Source organism: Capra hircus, chromosome 21 (genome assembly GCF_001704415.2).
Source record: "Capra hircus breed San Clemente chromosome 21, ASM170441v1, whole genome shotgun sequence".
Taxonomy (NCBI): Eukaryota; Metazoa; Chordata; class Mammalia; order Artiodactyla; family Bovidae; genus Capra; species Capra hircus.
In genome coordinates this window covers 57,976,178-57,991,384 of record NC_030828.1, presented here as the reverse complement: position 1 = coordinate 57,991,384, position 15,207 = coordinate 57,976,178, and the positions used below count along the sequence as shown (strand labels likewise).

General features: G+C 51.6%; 1 protein-coding gene across 1 annotated transcript in view; it reads left to right on the top strand.

Moving 5' to 3' along the window:
* The window catches only part of ASB2 (ankyrin repeat and SOCS box containing 2), a 47,730-nt gene that overhangs the window by 23,516 nt on the left and 9,007 nt on the right, over positions 1–15,207 (top strand). The window contains exons 4-7 of the mRNA XM_018066414.1: positions 1,990–2,156; positions 2,989–3,144; positions 5,380–5,625; positions 9,397–9,568. Of these exons, the coding sequence (XP_017921903.1) occupies positions 1,990–2,156; positions 2,989–3,144; positions 5,380–5,625; positions 9,397–9,568 (741 nt within the window). The remainder of the gene's footprint in view (positions 1–1,989; positions 2,157–2,988; positions 3,145–5,379; positions 5,626–9,396; positions 9,569–15,207) is intronic.

Below are 15,207 nucleotides of genomic sequence, written 5' to 3'. Positions count from 1 at the left end.
CTGGTCTCACCTCCTCCATCCGGGAGATGGGGACATTCATGCAGCATGTTTCCCAAGGGTGGAACCATAGCAGTCGCGGTCCTCACTGACTCTCTAAGGATGGAGGAAGTCAGCTCTGAGAATGAATGAATGAATGAATGAATGAAAAGTGAAGTGGCTTGGATGAGTCAAGCTAAGCAGTTACCTTTCAGCTTAGCCTTGGAATCTTTTTGACGTTGACGAGTTTTAAATTGTGAAGGCTTCAGATGTATTAGTCCTCCAGGCATTTAAATCTTGTAGCAGCTAAAAGTTCTAGGGGTGAGGAGAAGGATCTGGAGTAAGGAAAAGGGTTGGGCAGACCCCAGAGAGACACTCACTGTGAATAGTCCCACTCTGAGGGGTCTGTGCTTCCATCTCAGTGCAAATAGGCCCTGAGGTGGAGGCGTTTGGTACACTCTGGAGCGCTGTGTGCAGGGAAGGTGTTTAACTATCATTAAAACTCCCATGGGGCTGGCTGCCCATCACTTTGGAGGCCAGCGCTGGATGCCCGAATCCTCTGGTACGATGGTCTTGGTGCAGCAGAGCCAGGCACTGAAAGCTGCAGGGACAGAGGGGCGCCCTAATTCTCTGTTGGCCACCAAGGAGCTCCTTGTAAAAGGGACCCTTGGTTTCCATCTGTGAAGGTGAATGAGCTTGCCGTGTTTCTCGTAGAGTTTCCCCCTGTGGTGCCCAACTCAGAGGTAAAGACGTGGAAATGCTCCAAGTTCAAGGGGCTCACAAGGGCATGGAACACAGGCGAGGCATGATCCAGAGCCCGCATATTTATTTTCATAGATTGATTTGCCTCCAAATAGGGATTCCCCGATAGCCAGTTGATAAAGAATCTGCCTGCAACGCAGGAGACCCCGGTTCGATTCCTGGGTTGGGAAGATTCCCTGGAGAAAGGATAGGCTACCCACTCCAGTATTCTTGGGCTTCCCTTGTGGCTCAGCTGGTAAAGAATCTGCCTGCAGTGAGAGAGACCTGGGTTCGATCCCTGGGTTGGGAAGATCCCTTGGAGAAGAGTAAGGAGACCCACACCAGTATTCTGGCTTGGAGAATTCCATGGGCTATGTGATCCATAGGATCACAAAGAGTCAGACACGACTGAGCGACTTTCACTTTCATGCCTCCAAATGCTCAAAGGAAATCATTGCAAAGTTGTTTTGAATGAGATGCAAATAAAATTCCCAAAGAAACAATAAAAATTCTAACAGGGAAGAAACTGTCTTTTGGGAAATAGAAGAGGTGACGGGGTGAAAGAATTAGGGGTCTGTTTGGTTGGTTTGGTTTTTCGTTTGTTTGCTTGGTGGCAAGGTATGTGAGATTTTAGTTCCCTGAACAAGGCTTGAACCTGTGCCCCTTGCAGTGGAAGGGTGGAGCACTAACCACTGGGCCCCAGAGAATTCCCTGTTACGGTTCTTAAAATTCTGAATTCTTCTTCCTCTCTCCCTCCCTTCCTTCTGTGTTCTTTCTCGCTCTTTCTTTCAAGCAGCAAATATTTATTAAACACCTGTTAAGGACCAGCCATTGAGCTGGGCCCTGGGAATCAAATCATGAAGGATAAAAGAAAGACATAGGCCCTATGGTCTTGAAGCTCACAGTCCAGTGAAGGAGACAGACAGATGGTGGGCGAATGATCAAAGACATGTAAAGACAAGTGATGAGTCGATGGCTTATGACCGGAGGCAGGGAGAGGCTGACACGGGCAGGCAGGCCAAGGAAGCTGTGATGGGGCTGAGAGCTGGAGGGCCAAGGTCAGGCCTGAGGTCAGGGCAGGCTTCCCAGGGCTCGCCTGTGGGGGTTAGGAAGGATTATTCTCCTCATCGGGAGGACATGGCTGCAGGGGCTGAGCACCTGTCCCAGAGCAGCGGGGACAAGCAGGGCTGTGTGATCCCACGGCCAACCCCACTCCTGGCCCTGCCTCCGTCTCCCCGGTCCTGAGGAATGACCCGCCCCTTGCTCTTACAGGCCCGTGGACCCCGTGCTAAAGGCCATCAAGGAAGGCGATGAAGAGGCCTTGACGGCTATGATCAAGGCGGGCAAGAACCTCTCAGAACCCAACAAGGAGGGCTGGCTGCCGCTGCACGAGGCAGCCTACTACGGCCAGCTGAGCTGCCTGAAGGCCCTGCACCGAGGTGAGGCGGCGGGTTGGGCTGCAGCCACAGGTGGGATTGGGACCCATGGGTGGTGGCACTTTTCTTCTGGAGCTTTGGCCCACAACAAGCGTGGTGCCCGGGGGCAAGGCCAAGGTGCCACCCTGCCTTGCAGAGTTGAAGTCAGCACGTTGGAAGGGAGGAAGTGACATGTCCCCTGTCTCCCCAACTCCACCCTCCCCACCCCATCCTGCCACCTCTCCAGCCCTCAAGAACAGGAGAGTCTAATTCCTAGAAGAGGACTGAGGGAGGGCTGACTTCTGAGAGTGCCAGCTTGTCCCAGAATGTTCCAGGGTTGATCTGGTGTGGAAAATACCACAGCTGTGTCTGTGCCCTGCCAAGGCCGTCTCCAACAGCTGTGAGATACTGGGCAACTAATTCCTCCTCTCTGGAGACTTGACCTCCCCCCAGGCTAGATGAGGGTGGGGAACACCTGCAAGCAGGATCTATCTCTGTCCTCAGGGATCCAGAAAGGGACCCCAGGCAGCCCACCACACGCCAGAGCAGAAAGAGCGGCAGTGGCTGGTGGGAGCGTGAGGGAAGGCTGGGTTCAGAGAAGGAGGGGGTTCAATCAGGGAAGGCTTCCCAGAGGAGGTGGCATCTGAGCTGGATTAATATGACCAGGAAGCTGAAACAGCCCTGTTGTAAGTGGCTGAATCCAGGACCAAGAGGAAGAAGGCAGTCTGGTTGGTAAATTCAGGCGGAGGCCACAGGTGTCTGTCCTCAGAATGGGAGGGAATCGGGACCAACTCTGTGTTGGAGGGACAGATGGGTATCTTCCTCCTTCATGAATTTCCTGGTCTGTCCTCCACAGCGTACCCGGCAGTCATCGACCAGCGCACCCTGCAGGAGGAAACGGCCCTTTACCTGGCGACCTGCAGGGGACACGTGGACTGCCTCCAATTCCTGCTCCAGGCTGGCGCCGAGCCCGACATCTCCAACAAGTCCCGAGAGACACCGCTCTACAAAGGTGAGCCCAGGGGCGTGGGCTTCCCCCAGGAAAAGTCCAGAGGCGTATCAGGAGGATCTGCTTGCAAAGTGTACAACCCTCCCCACCGGGGTCTACTGTGATGGCACAGCCTCATTCAGGTGTATAACTTTCATACCTGAACCACTCATTCGTGCACGTATTCAGGCAATATTTCCCAAGTTCTCCCATGGGCCTGGCACACAGAGGACTCAGAGATGAAACGACATGGCCCGTGCCCGTGTGATCGTCCGTGTGACTCACAGGCGATATACATTGATTCTGTCAGTCACTGGCACCAAAGAGCTTGACACAAGGGAGCATGGGGGAGGGACCAGGATGTGGGAGAGGGCACCCCCACAGGAGGGGGTCCCAGAGCTGAGCCTGAACAGGAGGGACTCACCAGTTGGATGAGCAAGGGGAACAGCATAGGCAAAAGTGAAGAGGCATGAGAGGGAATTTGTTGCTCCAGGATTTTTGAGAAAATGAAAACCTCCAACTTACTCAATATGTCATCCAAGGACAGTCACCAGCTGCCCTAGCAGTGCCCAGAGTCAAAATCCGAATAATCATAACAGCTGGCAATTATCAAGTGTTTACTATACACCAGGCTCTGTTCTTTTTTCTAACCCTCACATCCATCCACATATGAAGCAAGCACCGCTAGCTTCCCCAGTTCACAGATGAGGCCTTAAGGCATAGAGAGCAGACGGGAGGCACCCAGGATCACACGGCCAGGAAGGGCAGACCTGGGATCTAACTCTGAGGGCTGGATGCCAGCATCACGCTCTAGTGATGTCTAGTCCATGCCTATGCATGTAAACAATCAGCTCCGGGTCTTGCAAAAAGCACAGGACCTCTACACTTCGAAAAACGACAGAAATTCCCAATTTCCCGTGTGTCTGGTCTCTAAAACCTGGAATATCCCATCGGCAGCAGGAACCGGATCCACTGCAGTCCTGCGGTGGAGGTGTCTTCCCTAGAACTCATGTCCCCCGGGCACCGGAGCCATCACCCAGAGCCCCAGCTGTCCCAGAAAGGGCTCCCAAGATGCTGAGTGACTCACAGCTGAAGCCTGAACCCTGATCCTGCACGAGCTCCACCCTAGAGCCTTTGTACCTTGCCCCACTCCATTCTCCCACAGCATCCTCTCAGGAAGGTTTCGTTACCTGTGCTTTACAGGTGAAAGAGCCCAAGGCTTAGAGAAGCCGTGAGGTCTTGGGGTCCTGTTTGAAACGCTACACAGGCAGCCCCTCTTCCTTCATGTGCATGCACGTTCAGTCTCTCAGTCGTGTCTGATTCTTTGCCACCCCATGGACTGTAACCCACCAGGCTCCTCTGCCCATGGGATTCCCAGGCAAGAACACTGGAATGGGTTGCCATCCCCTACTTCAGGGAATCTTCCCAACCCAGGGATCGAACCTGTGTCTCCTGCATTTGCGGGCAGATTCTTTATCACTGAGCCACCTAGGAAGCCCCTCTTCCTTCTCCCCACCTCCCTAACTGACTCAGAGAAGTTTCCAGGGGTGGTTAATTTGGACAAGTTCTCAGTCTCCCTTGGAACAGCTCTGCCAGCACTAAGGGTACATTTAGAGTCCAGAGCCAGATAGGCTTAAAAGGGAGGTTTGAGCAGGTTGAGAAAAACTTGATGAGCTGCACTCAGAAGACAAATTTTAACTGAGCAGCCTTTGAGGAAGTGTTTTGAGCGGGAATGTGACACTGCCCTCCTCTTCTTCTGGCCTCGTGGAGGACTGAAACAGGTAACACCGGAAAGGGAGATGAGTTAGGGGCCTTCTGGAACCTTCCAGGGGACAGAGACTCCAGACCTGACTACCTGGATTTGAATCCCAGTTCTGTCACTTACTGTGTGACCCTGGGCAAGTCACTTAACTTCTCTGTGCCTCACTGTCCTCCTCTGTGAAAAGGGATAACACAGCATCCTTTAAGGGTATTTGGGAGAACTAAATTAACCACGTGAAGTGCTTAGAATAGAGTACAGGCACATAACCAGTGCTATACACACATCAGGATATTATTGCTAATTACTATTATTATAGTTGTATATCCTAGGTTTAGTGAAGGGACTGGAACTTAGTGGAGACTCAGCAGATATTTGTTGCATGAATTCACTTCTGGCTGATGAATGAATGGTTGGATAGACAAATGAATGAATGAAGGCGTGGCTGCCCAGGTCCTGCCAGGGGCCCCGCTGACCATCTTGCTTCTTGCTGGGCACAGCCTGTGAGCGCAAGAACGTGGAGGCAGTGAGGATTCTGGTGCAGTACAAGGCGGACACCAACCACCGCTGTAACCGAGGCTGGACGGCTCTGCACGAGTCTGTGGCTCGCAATGACCTGGAGGTCATGGAGATCCTGGTGAGCGGAGGCGCCAAGGTGGAAGCCAAGAATGCCTATGGCATCACCCCCTTGTTCGTGGCTGCCCAGAGTGGGCAGCTGGAGGCACTGAGATTCCTGGCCAAACACGGTGAGTAGTAAGGGTCCCTGGGTCATGAAGTTCCCAAGGAGCACAGCTGAGAAGGACCTCAGATTAACTCTAAGGGAAAGCAAGTTTAGGTGTCATCTATGGACATACTCTGAATGACAGCATCTTCCAGGAGTGCTGTGTTAAGAAGGATTCTGAGGTTGTTTCTAGGCTCAGCTGGAAACAAGTTGAGATCCACCAGTGATGCCCGCAATCAGGAGCACCCTTGGAGGGGTGTGGTACACCTGCCCCGTGTTAGCCTTCTCTCACCTAGTCCAACATCCTCATTTTACAAATGAGGAATCTGAGGCCCAGAAAGAGGAAGCGACTTATCTATCAATAGTCACGCAGCAAATTACTTATGGACTAGCCAGAATCTTAGCCTCCCAACACCCCAACAACTTCTCTTTCCATCACATCACCCTTCAGGGCCAGAAGGAACTTCAGACATTTAGGTCACCTCCTCGCTTTATATGGAGAAGGAAATGACAACCCACTCTAGTATTCTTGCTTGAAAATCCCATGGACAGAGGAACCTGGCAGGCTACAGTCTATGGGGTCACAAAAGAGTCAGACACAACTTTGTTGTTAAAGAACAGCAACTCACTTTATAGGTGGTGAAACCAAGGGCAAGGATGGGAAGGTGATTTGTCCAAGGTCACACAACAAATTTGCTGCAGAACTTGGATTTAGACCCTCGTCTTTGTACTCTTTGCCTCTTAAAAATCTTTGTTCACTTAATGGGATAAAATAAAATAATATTGCCTGGATTATTACTTCCCAGTAACAGAAGACTCTGAGATGATGGCAGACGTTCTTTCGGTTAAAAAGATCATAATATTCTGATTTTCCCCAAGAACTCTTTTGATTTCTCTTCTCACTCCCATGGAAATGACCTTTCTGCTAGAGAAACAGACACCAGAAGCAAGCCAGACCTGGGGGCTGAGCTGGAAGAAGCTTTCAAGGACCTGCTGAGTGACAGGCCCTGCACTAAGCAGGAACACAGAATAGGCCCGAGGGGTTTTCTCTGTAGCCTAGGAGGCAGGGAGTGGAGGAGACTGAGGCTCAGAGAAATTAAATGATCGGTCACAATCGGAGCCTGGATTCTGACTGCCACCATCTGACCCCAAACTGCATGCTCTTTGCACTCCACCACCCCGCCCCAGGGCTCGAGAATTTCCATCCTGGGACTTGGCCTGAATAAGCATCCATTTACTCAGCACGTGCCCAAGCTGTTGGGAAAACAGACCCAGGGCACATCCTTGCCACTGGGGACAAATCTGGACTGACCAGCCAGAGGCGAAAGAGCACAGGCAGGGTCCTGGGAGCCAGGCAAGGAGGCTGGACAAAGGGCCAGGCGCTCCGCGGGTGAGAGGAGCAGGCTAGCACTGAACATCTGCCCAGCTCTCCTGCTGACACCCTGAGTCAGAGTCTGTTCCCGTTGAGGGCTGAGTCCATTTGCAAATCTAAATATTTTTCTTGTGTGAGCAGGCGGCTTTGCTGGCGGGGGTCCAGGCTTTCGGGGAGCAAGTCTTCCGGAGCTCAGGGGTGTTGCAGCCACTTGCCAACTCTCCCTCGGGTGGAGGCAGGAGCAGTGCCTGCGTCCCAGCCCTTAGTCCTGGGGGAACTGGTGCTTGCTGAGCACCCTCTCTGTGTCAGGCTCCGGGCAGGGAGGTTGTCTTAATCCACTCAGGTGGCTGTCACAGCATACCGCAGACTGGATGGCTTATAGACAACAGAGGTTTATTTCTCATAGGTTTGGAGGCTGGGAAGTCCAAGATCAAGGTGCCGTTGGACTCAGCATCCCACAAGAGCCTGTTTCTACCTCCTAGACATCCATCTTCTTCTTGTGTCCTCACATGGGGGAAGGAGCAAGGGAGCTCTCTGTGGTCTCTTCTATTAGGGCACTAATCCTATTCATGAGGGCCCCACCAATATAACCTAATCACCTCCCAAAGGCTCCATCTCCCAACACCATCACACTGAGGATTAGGTTTCATATGAATCTTGGGGGGCATACATGTTTTTGTCTATATTTAATTCCATTATCTTACTTAGATAACCTCACAGTAACCCTGGTTGCTAGGTACTATTTATCTCAGTCAACAGGTGAGAAAACTGAGGTTCCTAAAGGCTGTTTGAGGCCATAGAGCTTGTAAAGCATGAAACAGAAACTTCAGCTGCTGTCTATCATGAAAACCTGTGATATTTCCACTAGACCAGAAAGCAGTCATCAAAATATAAAAATTACCAGAGAGCTTGTGATAAGACCCCCTGCCCAGAGGGGATCTGTGGTTTAACAGATACTTCTCATTTCAGCCCTTGCTGATATTTCACTGCTATCTCAGTTCCATTTCCTATCAGAATAGTGGCTGGGGAACAGACTGCACTTTTCTCTGCAGAGAAACCCCTGCCTTCCCTCTCCATCACCACCAGGAGATGGAGCAGATGTAGGAGATTGGGCTGAAGGGAGACCATTGCCAGACTGATGCCTCCTCCTGGCAGCATGGTGTAGTGTTTCTTTCAGAGGAGACAGAAGCCATGGCTGTTAATAAATTCCTCTCTTAATCTTTGAAACGGAAGGCATGCTGCATGCATGCTCAGTCACTTTACTTGTCTCCAGCTCTTTGGGACCCCATGGACTGTAGCCCACCAGGTTCCTCTGTCCATGGAGTCTTCAGGGAAGAATACTGGGGTGGGTTTCCATGCCCTTCTCCAGGGGATCTTCCCCACCCAGGGATTGATCCGGGGTCTCCCACATTGCAGGCGGATTCTTTACCATCTGAGCCACCAGGCAGAGAAGAGCAAATAAATCCTAATTAATAAAGGTATTGGGGTTTTTTCTTTATGAGGCGGCTCTGTGCCCCCCTAGAACTGTGAGGGCCTTCCTCAGGGCAGGATCTGGATCATTTTAGGTGGAATGAGCGTTAGGAGCATTGTCTGTGCCATCAGAACATCTGCCAGGGCTTCTGCAGACCGTCTAGGTTCACGTTTTGGCTCTTCCCTTATGAGCTGTGGGGTCTGGGGCCAGTTGCAGAGGTTCTCTGTGCTTCAGTGCAAGAGACATAAGAGATGCAGGTTCGATTACTGGATCAGGAAGATCCCCTGGAGGAGGGCATGGCAAGCCACCACAGTATTCTTGCTTGGAGAATCCCATAGACAGAGGAGCCAGGCAGGCTATAGTCCATAGGGTCGCCAAGAGTTGGGCTTGACTGAAAGGACTTAGCACACACACACACACACAAGCGTGCTTCAATTTTCTTGTCTGTAACATGGAGATAAAGTTGTTTCTGATGGCATGGGGTTAGCATATGTTGTGGACTCAAAGAGACAGCACACGTACAGCTCCATGTGTGTGTCTTAGTCGCTCAGTCGAGTCTGACTCTTCGCAACACTATGGACCATTGCCTGCCAGGGTCCTCTATCCATGGAATTCTCCAGGCAAGAATACTGGAGTGGGTTGCCATTCCCTTCTCCAGGGGATCTTCCCAACCCAGGGATCAAACCCAGGTCTCCTGAAATGCGGACAAATTCTTTACCACATGAGCCACCAGGGAGGGCCCGGCATAGAGCAAGTGGCTGGTAAATCCCAGCATCACTATGGCAGTTCAGGCTGGCGGCCCGGGGTCTCAGTGTAGCAGAAAGGAGCTGGGGGTCCTCCGGGTGATCCAGTGTGTCAGGGTGGTTACGGCAGCAGCACCCAGCCCGAGGTGGGCGTTACATCAAGGACAGTGACCGGCCTGATCACTCACCAGTCCGCCTCTCCTTCTCCAGGCGCTGACATCAACACACAGGCCAGCGACAGTGCATCCGCCCTCTACGAGGCCTGCAAGAACGGGCACGAGGAGGTGGTGGAGTTCCTGCTGTCACAGGGTGCGGACGCCAACAAGACCAACAAGGACGGCATGCTCCCGCTGCACATCGCCTCCAAGAAGGGTAACTACAGGTCAGCCCAGGCCCTGCCCCAGGTCCCGCGGCTCCTCCCACTTCCCCACCCATTCCTCCGAATGCCCCGCCCACTGGGGGGTAGGGAGGGCCGGAGAGTTCAGGGCCCAGGTCACGGTTTAGGTGGAAAAGTGGGACACCACCAAGCAGTTAGCAAGCTAGAATGAACGCTTACAACAATTGCCACAACAATAATAACCGCAAACTCCTATGAGGCACTTACCAGCACTTTACATTATAAACATATTTAATCCTTTTAACAACTCTACTTTTCATAATTCCATTAATAGATCTACTGAGGTAGATATGATTACCTTCATTTTTTTTTTTTCAAAATGAGGAAGCTAAGACACAGAGAGGTTGAGTGACTTGCCCAAGATCACTCAGCTTGTACATGACAGGAGCTCACTTGTTCCGAACCTTATGTCTACCAGATTCCACACAGGAAGCCAGATAGGAATCCAGACTAGGGGATATTTCTGTTGGGGATACAAAAATAGCCTCTCAGGCAGTAAGCAAGGATACAGGGAACATCTACAATAATACAAATAGTACCATTGGTACTAGCTAGTTTTTGTTGAGCTCTTATTATGTGTTAGGTACTTTGAAAGAGATGAAAGAAGCTAAAGCTCTCAGGGAGCAGTTTGGTGAGAGGGAAGATGCATGCATGCACACATAGAGAAACACGCTCATGAAAATGAAAAAGCACGCAGGGCTGAGTCGCATGCTGGTCCTCGAGACTAGCGTGGGCTGGAAGCAGAGGTGTGCTAGACCTGGCTTGTGCAACTGCTGTGAGCTGATTGATCACCTTGGTAGTCTGAAATCGGCCTTGGTGAGAGTATTTACTTCATGGAAACTGGTGATTGTTAGAAATCAGAGTCCCCTCCTTCCCCCGAAGAGCAAGCTGTTAAACTTCTACCTGCACCACCACTAGCTGGAGGGTCAGGAGAGCCTTGCCCAGGGGGTGGAACTCCAGCTAACCGTGAAGGATGCATGGGCCCAGTAATTTCCACTTGACCAGTGTTCCCTAAACTGAGCATTCACAGACTTTCTTCCTGCTTTTAGATGTCTATACCTTCACTTCTTAGTATGGTCCCTTAAAGACATTTTTATTTTAAACGAATTTATTTTCAAAAGGAAACATTACATTGTTCAAATTACCAATTTACAATTAATAATAATAATAAAAACCTTCTCACCTATAATCCCATCTCCTGTATCCCAGATGACACACTTCAGGAAATTCAGCCCTGTCCCCAACAGGGAGAAGATTGTGCATGCTGGGGGGTGTGGGTGGTCTCAACTCAGGGAGATGGGGGTGAGAATGACACCCTGGGGAATGGAACGGAGACACAGGAGACAGAGCTGACCCTCAGGGCTCCAGGCCCTGCTCTGCAGGTACCCACACAAATGACCAGCCAAGGATGCCTCCCCACCCCATCCATGCACACAGGAGACCTCACCTTCTCTGGGCCACATAGCAGGCTATGAGGCAGACAGATGTGGGTTTCAATTCCTACTGAGGCCTTGAGGAAGTTATTTAACCTTTTTGAGCCTCAATTCCCTCCTCTGTAAAATACAAAGTAGCCAGACTGCCTGGGGGGCTGTTATGGGGACTGGATGCACGTGAAATGGATGCACGTGTGTATAGAGTAGAAATAAAGCGCCCAGCAGAGTGCAGCACACAGTAGGTGCTTGCTGGGTCTGTGTTCTCTTATGTAGGAAGGGTAAATTCCATCATTTTTCAGTGAAGCCAGTGGAAGGACAAAAGCAACTCAAGTCAGGCAGAGGTGATGGGCAAGATAGCATCTCGCTCTCCAGTTGCAAAAAGATCCAGCAGCAGTCAACAAACATGGTTTACCTTAGTCTGACTCTAGAAAGATCCAGAGGGAAAGAGAGAGAAGGGTTGACCCTCGAAATCTCCTGGTCCACTGGCTCTCCAAACCTGCCTGTACAGCACAGTCACTCTGGGCTGTTTTTTAAAGGACGCCTCCCAGACACACAAAACCAGAATCTCCAGGAGAGAAGCAGTCCATGCCTTTATCTTTGAAAAGCTCCCAGCCAACCAGATACAGCCCAGTCAGACCTTTAGGGGGAACACTGATGTAATCAAGCATGATTTTGCAGAGGAGGGACCCGAGGTCAGAGACGGGAAGTGACGTGCCAGAGCGTGGCAGAGCTGGGAATGTCACTTGGCATCATTCAATCACACCCAATGCCTTCAGGTGGGCCCAGGAGCCAGCAGTCTGGCCCTAGCTAGTGGACAGTTTGATGGAGCACTGGGCATGCCTAAGGCTGGCCAGGGAGCAAGGCTGGGCCTCTCTGGAACCACCTATGTGAATGATGTATGCTCCTGGAAAGTCTTCTGCCTGAGACTCGTGCTGACCCCCAAAGCCATTTCTCTGGTTGTTCACCCTCCATTCTCAGATCCCAGGTTCCTCTGGACCCCAAGAGTGAGAGGGACCAGGCCACAGTTTGAGGGCTGCCCTACAAAGGGGTAAAACCAGGTTCCCACGAGCTTCTGTCACCTGGCAGGGCCCCCGCCAGGCAAGGCCCCAGTGCTGCACTCACCCCGGGGCGTGTGGCATGTGGCCCTCTCCATGCCGTCCTTCCTTGGCTGCTCGGGGATCTGCTGTGACATTCTCTAGGCTTTCCACACTCAGCTGCCCACCAGGATACCCTGCCCATCCATGGCATGGAAAGTGGCTCCAGCAGCTGGGGTCCATGTTCGCCAGATGGTGAATTCAGAGCATTTGCTGCAGAGCGTGACATTTAGGTGTGGCCCCCAAGACCCCAAAGTCTTAGGCACCTCCAAGATATACTTTTTTCTTAGTTTTCATCCAGTTTAGCAAACGCAACTTTTGAGATTAAAACTCAGCACCAAGTGAAAGAAAGTGAAGTCACTCAGTCGTGTCCGACTCTTTGGGACCCCGTGGGCTGTAGCCCGCCAGGCTCCTCCATCCATGGGATTTTCCAGGCGAAAATACTGGAGTGGTTTGCCATTTCCTTCTCCAGGGGATCTTCCCAACCCAGAGATCGAACCCGGGTCTCCCACACTGCAGGCAGACTCTTTACCATCTGAGCCACCAGGGAAGCTAGCACCAAAGAGACTTATTAAGAAACTGTTGGTATTAGACAAGAGCAGATGGCCCAAGGTTCCTTTAAACTGAATTTAGAATAGCACTGCAACCACTGGTTCTCAACCTTGGCTACACACTGGGACCCTGGCGAACTCTTAAAGTCCCAACGCTTGGGCCCCAGCCTCAGAGATCTCACTGAAAGCAATCTGGGTTGGGGCTGGGGCTGCAGATGATTTTATGAGGCATCCCAGGAGAGAACCAGTATCTTAGACTCAATTTTGTGGCTGACATATAACACAGACTTGCCTTTGGACTTTACTTCTGGCCCCCTCATTTTAAAATATACTTTCTCTTTTACTTCTAATTAATATTACCTTTGCAAGACCTTTAAAACTCTTTCTGGGAAAACTGCTTCCCTGCTCTAGCTCCCAGGTGAAAAGCTGCAGACTTTCCCCCGAGGGACCCCTCATGGGCAGAAGTTCCACTGTGCCCTTGGGGACACCCTCAGGCAGATTCTCCTCTGTGGAGTCTTTTCTGGCTCCACACAACCTCAGAGGAGAGATAATCCCCCCAACACAGACACACAAATACAGAGCTGGGTTGACACACCCCTGCCCAGTGTTACTGGGAGCGGAGCCATTTGTGGGCAGCTGGTTCCCTTGTGAAAGTCAAGTCCATGGTCAAATTTACACTGAATGCTGGCAAAGGTCACACCACCATGACCTGATGACCCAGGAGGCTGAGCTGGTGGGTGCAGCCTCTGTGCTGGGGAAAGAAGAAGAGACGGATGAGACACTGGGCCTCCCAGACACCAAAACTTGTACCAGGCAACGGGCACTTTTGCTGTCTGCTTAAGTTGCATTTCGAGCTCCTGTGGTCCCAGGGCTGCCTGTGGGAGAAGTAGGAAGGTCCCAGCCTGTCTTATTGGGTCCAGCCTTCATTCTCCTGCCTTCTTCCCACCAACTGGGCTGGGAGAGAGGAATGATGACATGCAGACATGCACTGGGGCCACCAACACCTTCATTCTGCCTGGGCTTTGCTATCTACCTCCAGGCCAACCTCACTCTCTCCCCGCCCCCATATTCAGGTCTCAGTTTCACCCCCTGTAAAATGGGAGGCTGGACACACTGATCTCCAGGCCCCATGCAGCATGACACACTGACTCTCAGCTTGGCCATGTCCTACAGAAGTGTACAACAATTAGATGATTTCACTGTTATTAAGATGATGCTTCTGGGACCTAGGCTGCCTCCAGTCATGCTCCCACATTTCTGCCACTTTGCCTGGTTCGACAGAGGACCACTGGAGACCAGCTGTGACCTGCCAAATATCAGCCCATCTGGCCAGCAGCCCCGGGCAGTCCCCCTCACTCTTTTTCCCGTGGTTGGGCACGTTACGGCTGTTACAGAGCATTTGTCAGCGATGGCTGTGGTCCAGGGTGAGGCCCTGGCCCTGCCTTTGACCAGCACCTCTACAGAGTGAGGTCCGGCCTCCTGAGCCTGCACAAATAGAAATTAGGAGGCAATTAGCCCCCCTGGGTGTGTGAATTTCCTTTTGAGGTTTGAGAGGCAGATTTTAAGCAAACACGGCATCACTAACCATAATAATACTTTCCACTGGGATCCTAATGGGAGATCCCTGGCATCAGATTTCCAGGAAGCCAGAAGCCCAGGAAACCCAAGTGCCAAGAGGCAGAGAGGCTTGGGAACAGGCTTGGTGCACCTGCTCGCCCTGCTGTGGTCACCTCCTTGAAGCCCACCTGACGTCACTGGTCAGCAGGGGTTGGGGAAATTAGGATCTGGAATCATGTCAGTGGCAAGAGCTTGGCAGGTGACAGGGGTTTAGGGGAAGAGAGCAAACACAAGAGGTCAGGAGTCCTGGGGTCAAGCCCCAGAACGGCTTTATGGCCTTTGATCCGTCACTTCATCTCTCTGAGCCCCCTCTGTCATAAAGAAGGCCACAGACCCAGTTGGGCAGCCCCACTGGGCTGTAGAGAAGGTAAAATGGGTCAGGCAAGTTAGTGCATTGTCAGGAATTCAAAACCTTGTGACATAGCAGCTGTCACCTGACCACTGGCTACACAAGAAGTAGGGGAGTGGCTAAGAGTGTAGCTCACTCTAGGGCAAGGGGCCCCGACCTCTGGGATCTACTGCATGATGATCTGAGGTGGAGCTGATGCAATAATAGAAATAAAGCGCACAATAAATAGAATGCGCTTGAATCCATCCCCCCATCCCCAGTCCATGGAAAAATTGTGTTCTGTGAAGCTAGTCCTTGATGCTGAAAAAGTTGGAGACAGCTACTCTAGGGGGAATCAGACTACCTGGGTTCAAACCTTGCCGCCATCACCTACTCCTGGCTGGCTGTGTGTCCCAGGGCAAGTCGCTGACCCCCTCTGGGTTTCTGGTTCCTCATCTGTAAGTGAGATTAATACTAGTACACACCTCATAGGGCTGTTGGGAGGATATATTATAATAGATTACTGTAGGTTAACTGCTGAGAACAGCACCTGATTCAACAGGAGAGACCACAGTCAGGACTGGCAGGAATCTCCAGCCTC